The sequence below is a fragment of the Micropterus dolomieu genome, linkage group LG08 (genome assembly GCF_021292245.1).
Source record: "Micropterus dolomieu isolate WLL.071019.BEF.003 ecotype Adirondacks linkage group LG08, ASM2129224v1, whole genome shotgun sequence".
Classification (NCBI taxonomy): Eukaryota; Metazoa; Chordata; class Actinopteri; order Centrarchiformes; family Centrarchidae; genus Micropterus; species Micropterus dolomieu.
This window is the reverse complement of record NC_060157.1, coordinates 6281862-6293426: the sequence shown is the minus strand read 5'-3', so window position 1 is coordinate 6293426 and position 11565 is coordinate 6281862. Positions and strand designations below refer to the sequence as shown.

Genomic DNA, 11565 nt, shown 5'->3' with positions numbered 1-11565 from the left:
TTTCATGTGTCTTGCACTGAGGAGAGGCTTCCGTCGGGCCACTCTGCCATAAAGCCCCGACTGGTGGATTGCTGCAGTGATGGTTGACTTACTACAACTTTCTCCCATCTCCCGACTGCATCTCTGGAGCTCAGCCACAGTGACCTTTGGGTTCTTCTTTACCTCTCTCACCAAGGCTCTTCTCCCCCGATAGCTCAGTTTGGCCGGACGGCCAGCTCTAGGAAGGGTTCTGGTCGTCCCAAACGTCTTCCATTTGAGGATTATGGAGGCCGCTGTGCTCTTAGGAACCTTAAGTGCAGCAGAAATTTTTTGTAACCTTGGCCAGATCTGTGCCTTGCCACAATTCTGTCTGAGCTCTTCAGGCAGTTCCTTTGACCTCATGATTCTCATTTGCTCTGACATGCACTGTGAGCTGTAAGGTCTTATATAGACAGGTGTGTGGCTTTCCTAATCAAGTCCAATCAGTATAATCAAACACAGCTGGACTCAAATGAAGGTGTAGAACCATCTCAAGGATGATCAGAAGAAATAGACATCACCTGAGTTAAATATGAGTGTCATGGCAAAGGGTCTGAATACTTATGACCATGTGATATTTCAGTTTTTCTTTTTTAATAAATTTGCAAAAATTTTTACATTTCTGTTTTTTTCTGTCAAGATGGGGTGCTGAGTGTACATTACTGAGAAATAAAATTAACTTTTTTTGATTTTTGGAAAATGGCTGCAATGAAACAAAGAGTGAAAAATTTAAAGGGGTCTGAATACTTTCCGTACCCACTGTAGTAATCAAAGCTCCATCTTTTATTTTAGAAAATAACACATTTTGTTTCAGCTGTGTTCTGAATTGTGTCCTTTTTCTTCTGTAATCTAACGTGAATTTTTTTTAGTGGAGCACTAATATGACGTCCCGTGAACCTTAATGCATAGCAATATTAATGTGCTTTAATGTCTTACATATGCAAGGCTCAGAGGTCAAGACAGAGGTTAAGGGTCAGTGATCTCTTCCAAACAGTTTTGCCTATTCGTTCCGAATGCAATGAGAAAAAAGGCTCATTCTTTTAAATCTGCAAGGAAAATTGCCTTCCCAAATCTGCTGGGGTGACTGGTAGGGGATGAAGGACAATAGTTAATCCAAAGAAGACAGTGTTTTAAAGCCATATTTGATTTAAAAAAACACAGGAAAACATTTTTTTGTTCTGTTTAGACATGATCTTAGGAGGATCATTCCATAACCGGTCCACATTTATTGCAGATGTTAACTACATAGTTGGTGTATTTGCATTTCATATTAATAATCAAATAATATACAAAGTTAAATTTTGTTCTGTATTTCAGGCACCGTGAAAGTTAAAAGCAGCGGTATTCAAGTTGGAGATCTTATAATCGTGGAAAAGGTTTGTTCAAGATAGTTTCATCCATACCATCCATAGAGTTTTGCTTTTTAGGGCTGTCAAGTTACCATTTATATGACAGCGAATAATGAGGGGGTTGTTAATCTTCTTTGCTCCACTGGTGGTTGAGGTGAACGGAGTTAGTAAAGATTTTGTAATCTTGGGATCAATTCTGAACATCAACCTGTCAAACTCAATGCATACACAACAGACATGAGTCTAAAATGCCTTTAATTTGATCTTAAACGCAAATTCAATTGTGTAGTATTTCATGATATTTTATATTTTTTTTCGTCTTGAAATCCCATTTATATTTTGTAGTTGTTTAAAACATCTAATTAGTTTTCAGGGGAATCTGTTGTGTTGCTCTTCTTGTGGACAGAGTGGATTATCTGAGGTCTTTGTACATGAAATATGAGAAGTGAGTCCTGTCTTCAGTTTCCAGCTCATTTCACTGCAGCTGAAGGAAAGGTCACACATGTTGTCCTTCACATTTCACTAATATGACTGATTGAGTGATTTAGAGTTAGTTAGAGTGTAGTGGGTCACAATTCAGAAATGTGACCTCCTCAGCAAAGGTGAAACCAGTAGCTAAAAAGAAAGGTTTGGAATTTTTTTATTAACTGGCATTTGACGAGCCATAATACATTTTTATTAGACTATCGACCACTTAGCAATAATCCATGCACTGTTCAATTTTTGGGAAGCTGTCCAGATGAATTAAATTTAGCATTTGTAGAGAAGGGACTAGGTCAGGCAGAGTGTAAAACCTGGCCAGGGCCCTGTTCAGGCCATGACTGGATGATTTGCAGGAGGGCTTATTATTTTGACTGACTGGCTGTTGGTAATGTGGCACATGAAAAGCTAAAAGTATTACTTTTCTACAGTTAAAGAGCAGAGGGGGAGGGGGGAAAGTGCTGGATCAGGAAGTGATGCTGAAGTCATGTTTTCTTTCTGCCTTTCTTTGTAGAACCAGCGTGTTCCTGCTGACATGATCTTTTTAAGGACCTCTGAAAGAAATGGTAAACATCTGCTGGTCATTCATCCAGATCTCCACAACAGGCTGACTGCCTGGCTGGCAGGCCGGGAAAATAACTTGTTTAAAAAGGCGCTGAGGTGCAGGGATTAACCCTGAGCCAGGACAGGAAGTCCTACAATGTCTAAATTGTAATTGGGTCCAGTACTAAACTATCACTCAAAAGTGTGGTGTGGTGGAGAGTTCCTTCTCCATGTAATGGTGAGATGGGCTCTGTAGACAAAACATTGTTCTCTCTTCATCTTTGTCTGTGACTCATTTTGTCTTTCAAATGAGAAGATAATGAAAAGGAAAATCGAGGGACACAGAAAAATCAAATGCAAAGACTCATCAGGCGACATCAGAGGAGGATACCTCATCTGAATAAGCAAATAGTGGATTAGGACAAGATTTGTCAGTGATAACACAAACATAGTGAATTGCTTTGTTAATTTGCACATATACAAAATCTTCACAACAATCTTTAGGCACAGCACATCAAACATCTCACAGGTTCTATTTTTTTTAGCTTCTACAATCCCAAATATGACTCTGTAAGAGAAGCTAGATGCATGTTGTTGTTGCGTCTTCCTGTTGCGGGAAGAAAAGCAGCAGCTTTGTTTTACTGGAAATAGTGCTTGGTTATCTCTCTTCCATGTGGAGGCCATTAGGTCAATTATGAAGAGCCTAGTCCAGGAATGGAAGTTTTGGGCAGGATGATGCATGTAGGCCAGAGGGGGGATGGGATACGGTGGATGCCTCCACTTCTATGTGATGAGTAATATGCAGTTTAGATCCAAACACAGAAGAGAGTTGACAGCAGCCTTTAGTATGTAATGAAATATAAATGTAGAACTCTGTACAATCAATGCTATCACCAAGAATAGAGATTGTGATGTTACCTTTTAACTAAAAGCCTATCTATTGTTGCCCCCTAGGGGTGAATGTGCTTTCATATAGCGTTATTGGCACTTCTTGTCCTCTCCTTGCCAGGTTCCTGTTTCCTGCGGACTGACCAACTGGATGGAGAGACAGACTGGAAACTACGCCTCCCAGTGGCCTGCACACAGAGACTGCCAACTGCCGCTGTGAGTCCTAGAATAAAGATGGAGAATCACTAAGGATGCAGGAGAAAGTTGTAATGTTGAACAACACTTTTTGCCATTGTTTTGTAGTAGCAGACAATAGGAGAGTCTGCTACTTTACTTACTTTTGCTGCTTCTGCTATCTATCATCTATCTATCTATCTATCTATCTAGCAAAACCAAATAAGTGATCTATTATCTGAGATAGTTAGATAATGTTTGATGAGCAAGTTAGTCAAAGCTTTGTTTGTTCTTGTCTTTTTTTCAATTGTTTAACATTATTCAAGTCACGTTTTCCTGTGTCAGTGACCCTAAACCATGTTTTGGATGTCTCACAGGACCTTCTACAGATCAGATCATATGTGTTTGCAGAAGAACCAAACATTGATATCCATAACTTTATTGGAACTTTCTCCAGGGTAAGTGCTTATATTACTGTTCTGTTGAACCAGAAGCCCCTTTCAGACATGCACCCCATTGTGTTAATGTAATACTGGTATCTCAGTCTTCATGTACCATACAGAAAGATTAAGGATAAAGATAAATAAAAGTAATCTGTTTAATAAACTATAAAATTCTTCTCACATCAGATCAGCTTATAAAACAAATGTTCCTCTCACGGTGCGACCAGGGTAAAAGAGGATTAAAAAAATGTAATTAATAATTTGAGAAAGAGACTCTGCCTATATTTTCATTTCAACTTTATGGATGAATAAATGAGTATCCAGTGAAATGTTTTACATATAGCATGTGAGCTAATAAGAATTAAACAAGAGTCTCAGCTTCACTTCCTGTCATTCAATGCTTCAGATATTATAAAACAGGCAGCAGAAATTTGCTCTCTAATGACAATAAATTATGAAATTGATTTGAAATGTATTTGTCGTCTCAACTTTTACAGGAAGATGGGGACCCTCCAGTCAACGAAAGTCTCAGCATTGAGAACACCCTGTGGGCCAGCACTGTTGTTGCCTCTGGTAAATATCTGACTGGTGGTGCAGCTCTGCTGATGAGGCAGCTAATACGCAGGAAGTAACCAGGACCAGCCTCTGCTCTTAGTGTACAGAGCTGCTCTCATGAATTGCTTCCTTCACAACTGTTGATCTGATGACTTGTCTAATTAGGCACACAACACAGAAACAAATTATGAGGCAGTCATACCTTTTGCTTATTTATAAATAGCTCGGGTGCAGCTAACCATAATTGTAAAGTGCACTTCCTCAGTAGCCAGTAGCCACACTAACATGTTGTTCATCAAGCAAATCTGTATCCTATATTCCCAATGACATTCTTCAGTCTATCAAGTCTGTTAATGATTATTAGAAGATTATTAGTCTGGGAAACATCTTCTTGACATACTATTTTTCATGTTGTCCCTTTTATTATATTGACCGGAGGCAGTTTTTTTTTTAAGGTCTTTTTCTCTCCCTCGCTCCAGGCACAGTGGTGGGGGTTGTGATTTACACAGGCAGGGAGCTGCGCAGTGTCATGAACACCTCCAACCCGAGGCACAAGGTACAGTAGTGGGAACCAGAGCCTGAAGACCAACATTCATCATTTAGTTTGCATGCAGATGTATTTATTTTATTATTTATATATTATGATTTTAATTGAATTTATCCATAATAGAATAATTGTGTAATTTGTTTAACTTTTAGATGATTTAACCTACATATTTTATATACATAGACCATTTCTGCTTACAGTCATTTGACTCATAATGTTTGCCTCTGTTGCTCATGGTAGGTGGGTTTGTTTGACTTGGAAGTGAACTGTTTGACTAAGATCCTGTTTGGGGCCCTGGTGGTGGTGTCACTTGTTATGGTGGCCCTCCAGCACTTCGCTGGCCGTTGGTACCTCCAGATATTTCGCTTCCTGCTACTCTTCTCTAACATTGTGCCCATTAGGTAAGACTTGAGATTCTCTACTTCAAAGTCTGTATTGTTGCATTGTATTTACATGTAAGGAGTCTAAAAGCACTCATTTACTAGTTTTATTTGATGCAGTTTGCGTGTCAATCTGGATATGGGAAAGATGGTCTTCAGTTGGATGATAAAGAAAGATTCCAAGATCCCTGGGACGATGGTGAGGGCTAGCACCATACCTGAACAGCTTGGACGCATCTCCTACCTGCTGACTGACAAAACAGGTTAGACTGCAGGGAATGGCTGTGAAAAGCAGCTTACTTTATATTCAAATAACCTTGGTTGTGTGGCCAAAAGAATCACTGAGGCCACTGTGTGGAGCACTACAATGAGAGTTTATAGTGCTGGGGATTTGCCAAGGAAGTATCCAGTAGGACAGAGTTAAGTCATTTCCTTCCCTTGGGGGTTGGGTGGGTCGAGGGGGTGTTTGTTCTGTAGTGGGGTTTCTGCTCCCGGAGACCTGTTACTTATTGGACCCTTAAATCATAAAAAAGTCCCTAACTCTCTCAACCATACACACCTTTTAGAGCACAACACCTCCACCATTGCACTTCCTCAGATGCAAGGTGTTACACATCAGATTTATAGCCCTCATGCCCAATAAAATGATCAGCCATTTCCCCAACCAGAGCTTGATAAGGCCGGTGGGGTCTGCAGGTCAGACTAATGTACGTGCAAGGCCCCTGAGGTCTTTTTGATATAGTGGCCAAAAATGCTTTTAATGTGAGTGCGACAGAGGTTGTGTGTAGTGGGTGAAGGGAAGACTTCTGGCTTTCTTACCATTTTTCCCCAATCACCATATGTGACATGCAAACTCTGTTCTATGTTCTCGGTGATTCATGTCTGTAAATCCCAACCCCTGAAGGAAATACTTTTACAGATCTATTGATAGAAGAGTTAGTTTCCAAAATAATATTCATTTAGCAACCTAAATCTAAGACAGTATTTTAGATTTCGTGCTGCCAATCAGTATGCAAAGGTGTAGCACATGGTGCTGAAATAAATCGTGAAATTAACAGTTTTTAGTTGTAATTATTTTTGAGGAATTTCACTATTTTAATGCCTGTAATGTAATCTTTAATAGGGACTCTTACTCAAAATGAAATGGTGTTCAGGCGGCTCCACCTTGGAACTGTGGCATATGGGATGGACTCAATGGATGAAGTACAGAGCCATGTGTTCAGCGCCTACACACAGGTAAAAAATAATACATGCATGAGTCTGTGCACTGCACCGTGTCTGTCAAAGAGAAGAAATGAATGAAAATTAACACATTCTCTCACAACATTTAGAAAACAAACGGAAAATAAAATGTTGAGATTCAAAAATTCAGGGAAAGGGTAAAACAAACAGACATGAGCATTGTTTTAAGAAACATATTAGTTTGTGATTATTGTTTGGTTGAATGCTTCCTGACCTCAGATGGCACTCTTTGTCCCCCTTGACACCAGAGGTTAGTGAAGCAGGAAACAGGATTAGCCCACAAGCGAAGCACTGACCGGACTTCTTTTAATGACGGTGCCATTAACCCCTGGAACGCACAGCTTTCTAAAAATAGCAATGCCACAATGCAAAAGCTAATTGTTCATATTTACTTTACACATCTGGGTATGTTTACGGGCCACTATCACAGAAATGATGGAAACTGGTTTTAGTGAAAGAGCTAGTTTAAACTTGACTCGACTAAAAACTAACAGCTTTTTTGAATGTGTCTTTGTGTATTGTAGAATATGCACTGAACAAAATTACTAACACTGTCACTTGTTTTTGGCCCCATTCGTCATGAAAATGTGCAGTTTCACTGTATTGGGGTGGTCCAAGGGGTCTGGAAACTGGTCAGTATCCGGTGTGACCACCATTTGCCTCACGCAGTGCAACATATCTCCTTCGCATAGAGTTGATCAGGTTGTTGATTGTGGCCTGTGGAATGTTGGTCCACTCCTCTTCAATGGCTGTGCAAAGTTGCAGTCAGGTCGAGACCCTGATGAGGATGACAAGCATACAGATGAGCTTCCCTGAGATGGTTCCTGACAGTTTGTGCAGAAATTCTTTGGTTATGCAAACCGATTGTTGCAGCAGCTGTCCGGGTGGCTGTTTGGATGTACTGCCAAATTCTCTGAAACGTCTTTGGAGACGGCTTATGCTAAAGAAATAAGCATTCAATTCATGGGCAACAGCTCTGGCGGACATGCCCGCAGTCAGCATGCTAATTGTACGCTTCCTCAAAACTTGCGACATTTGTGGCATTGTGCTGTGTGATGGAACTGCACATTTTCGAGTGGCCTTTTATTGTGGCCAGCCTTATGCACGCCTGTGCAATACCCATGCTGTCTGATCAGCATCTTGATAAGCCACAGCTGTGAGGTGGATGGATTATCTGGTGTGACCATGGCACATAGATAAGATGCTTGCCTTTGGTGTTGGAGACCTGGGTTCAGTTCCCTTTGTGAGACATCACCAATGTGTCCCTGAGCAAGACACTTAACCCCTATTTGCTCCAGATTATGATGACTATTATGATGTGTTGAGTGTTTATTATAAAATTGGTTAAAACTACACTTCATCACTTCAAGCTAAACTTTTTATTTAATTTTTTCTAAAAAATTAGGCACTTTATTTTAGTTTACTTAAATTTAGAATTTATTATTAGAGTAGTTATTATTTATTATCCCTCCAATTTGATGTGAAAACTGACTGAAATATTATTTGATTTGACAGTCCGTTGATACAACTATACGTTATGGTACTGAATGATGCAAGTTAGTCGTTTTGATGTTCCGGACCTTTGCTTCAGGAAATTTTCTCTAACTGGACCTCTTTGAATTATAATTGAATACCCCTGCCATACCCTTCTTTTGATCACAGTACCTTCTGTAATTCTCTTCAGCCCACCCATGACCTTCCAGTCTCCAGGACTCCAGCGGCTACCAAGGTACGCAAGACCATCAGCAGCAGAGTTCATGAAGCTGTAAAGGCCATTGCCCTGGTACACAACGTGACACCCGTATACGAGGCCAACGGTGTGACAGACCAGGCTGAGGCGGAGCAGCATTATGAAGACACATGCAGAGTCTACCAGGCTTCCAGCCCAGATGAGGTATGATGTCTAGCCACACAGACCCAAATACTGTACATGTTCCTCCAGTTTTAGTGACATCTTGTTATTTTTGTCAACAGAAGGGTTAAATCTTCCTTGTAGTAGAAATTCTGTTCTTGAAAACCCACAGGGTATGTGATGATATGAAAATTTAATTATTCCAATTATCTTGGCTTGAATTTGAACAAAATACTATTTATTTTTTAAATCCAATAATGTATCATAAAGAACTTCAGTTATTTAAATTCCCCCCTCCAGTCCAAAATATTCTTTGCTTATTTTTCCTTCACTTGGATATTTGAGCTTGTTATCGGTTTTGTCAAAAACCCATACCAACCACACACAAATTACTAATCGCAGCAGAGTATTTTTGTATGTCTTAAGACATGTCTGACAGGGGATAATTTTATCAAGTAAAATCTAATTATCATATAACCTCTAATTTCAGAGAATCCTTTATTGTTGTAGATGTTTCAAAAATATGTTTTTATATATTGAACTAAGAAAAAGTTCTCTGCGCTCTCTGTAATTACTAAATATGACAGCAAGAAGTATGTGACATTGTGAGAAACTCAGCATACAATTACTGGAGTGCAGGTCATGCTACTCGAATAGTCCTAATAATAAACTTTATATGTTGGTAGAACCTTTCAAATGCAACAAGAAATTCAACAACAGTTGAACATGAGGGAATTCAAATTAAAAAAAATGTTACAGAGGAAAATAAAGTAAATTTAAATTAAAAAAAGTTGAGATGGGCTTACTGGATTTATACATTAGAAACATTTTTAACCAACAATAAATTTTTCGCATTTGTGTGGAATCATACATGTTTCCCACATTTATTATATCAACAGCTGCAGCATATACATCAAATGATATACATAAATAGACACAAAAATACACACAGTTATTGTATGTTGTTGATACTGTAACTTGACCTATTAGGAAATGTACACTTAATCTATTTTAAAGGTACAATGTGTAAGAATTATGACTATTCTCCATCTTTCTAATTCATACAAATAGGGGGGGCACCACATCGCATATCAGGTCATAACTACCTGCTAACTGTCGTTAGCTAGTTACCGCAGTCCTGTTAGCTAACTGAATCCAGAATGGGCAGCAGAACCAGAGCCGGGCGACCAGGCAATGGATCCGGACTCGAATGCCTCCCACTGATAATGGCCAGACCAGAATTAAACACAGTCCCTGAGACCAACGGAGGCCAATTTGACGACAGGGAATACATCACCATGGTGATTTACAGCTTGTCCAGTCTCTATGGACCATCTGACTCTGTCTCCGGGAATGACGAAGACATGGCGGGTTCAGGTGGGGCAGAGTGAGAGGGAGGTCGGAGGTCAGAGATCCAGCGACAGCATGTAAAGCCAGAATATTTTCACTTCTAACTCTATGAATTAAGGGTTTATTTCGACCAAACCACAGTTGGTGATAACTGGAACAGTGGAAAGACTGTTTTTTTTGATGAGTTAGTTCAGTAAAAGAGAAAGTTGAATTCACAAAGTGTGCGTTTGTATTTTTCTATTTAATAAGAAAAATAGGTGTAAGGACATTTTGTGAGTTTATTTTGTTTATTTATTAAACTCTAAAAGCTCTAAAAGCTAAGAGAGCTTGTGTAACATAGCGAACTCATCGGACACACACATCTCCCAGCTGAAACTACGGGGGGAGACCTGAGTTATACTATCGGACTATCACCACATGAGGCGCAAGTGGTATTACAACACAAGACGGGCCGGGGCTAGCTGGTCAGCATGCTTACTTCAGTAGATGTCTGTGCATCATAATATATATATGTCTATAACATAATGTTAGTTCATTTTTTTTTTTAAATCACATCCACATCCATTCAAGGACAATCACAGAAGGCCTGACAGGAGAACAGACTTCCGATCTCAACATAGAGAGTTTGTCAGCAAACGCCATTATCTGTGTCTTCACTGCTTAAAGGGGAATATTCACAAGCCAAATGTCCTTGATCAGTATGAATTCTTTGAACATCAGGAAGAGGGCTGCGGAATTCGACTTGATCCATTTCCTGCAGTGTAAATACGGATTTCCTTAATGTGTTCCCCAGCCCATTGCGTTTATCCCCTTTAGAATTTCCTCTTTGATAGCATATTTTAATAGAGCCCAGTACATCTGTTGTGATTAAAGAGGTGTGGTTTATATTATGGGAAGGAAATTGAGCTGTTTTATTCCTTAAGGTCACACTGGATAAAAATTTTTAACTGTTTTCTTTGAGTTGTTGAGCCTGTTGGTCTGTTGTATCAGTTTGATACAATCTAGACTAAGATTCAGTTTGCTTTCAGGAAGTCTAAATATAGATTTGGTTTTGGCTGTGAGCACAGTGGACACAATGTCAGTAGCTGTTGAGTGCATGTTTATTTGGTTTGGTACTAATGCAGTCAAAACTTACATTTTGCTGCATGTCACTTTTTATAGTTTTCTACATGCAAATGAAAATAGGTAGATATTTTGCTCCTATATTAATGTCAGAATCATCTTATGCATAAGTAATAATAAAAAAAGGATGACTTATATTATGTGTGATTCACTGATGTCAGCCATGTGGTGGTTCTGAGTCAAGCCAATTGGATATAGCATTATTCAGTCAAGGAATCTGCAGCCAACCCAGATGCTGCTGTTACAAGGTGGTGCTGTTACGACTGACACCAGATCCAAGAATGCCTCCCCACTGACTATTTCTAGACTGTGACTAAGCACAATCTTCATATTTCCCAACCTGGATGACAAACATTACGGCAGTCAGAGCTTTTCTGACGTTAAAGTGCTTCTGGCCAGGCATTGTCAGACTACATGGTCATGTATTTCCAAAATAAGTAATTTTGGAACCATAAAATCTGTGGTTATTTAAATTAGCAGGGACGTGGCCATCTTCTTTTTTCTTTTCTCTCATCTGTGTCCATTTGGCCGCTATGCTATTAGACCTGTCAGAAGATGGATGAACACTTGGGTATGTAATTTGGCTTCTGGTCTGGAAGTTATTGGGCAATGTCATCTCCCC

The 11565-nt window shown here is 39.5% G+C and overlaps 1 protein-coding gene across 2 annotated transcripts in view; it reads left to right on the top strand.

Annotated features, from left to right (window-relative positions):
• The window catches only part of LOC123975037 (probable phospholipid-transporting ATPase IIA), a 34826-nt gene that overhangs the window by 7071 nt on the left and 16190 nt on the right, over positions 1 to 11565 (top strand). For both annotated transcript variants that reach the window (XM_046056139.1, XM_046056140.1), the window contains exons 5-14: positions 1336 to 1394; positions 2362 to 2413; positions 3400 to 3494; positions 3830 to 3910; positions 4393 to 4468; positions 4930 to 5006; positions 5238 to 5398; positions 5498 to 5640; positions 6501 to 6613; positions 8304 to 8513. In XM_046056139.1, coding sequence (XP_045912095.1) covers positions 1336 to 1394; positions 2362 to 2413; positions 3400 to 3494; positions 3830 to 3910; positions 4393 to 4468; positions 4930 to 5006; positions 5238 to 5398; positions 5498 to 5640; positions 6501 to 6613; positions 8304 to 8513 — 1067 coding nt within the window. The remainder of the gene's footprint in view (positions 1 to 1335; positions 1395 to 2361; positions 2414 to 3399; positions 3495 to 3829; positions 3911 to 4392; positions 4469 to 4929; positions 5007 to 5237; positions 5399 to 5497; positions 5641 to 6500; positions 6614 to 8303; positions 8514 to 11565) is intronic.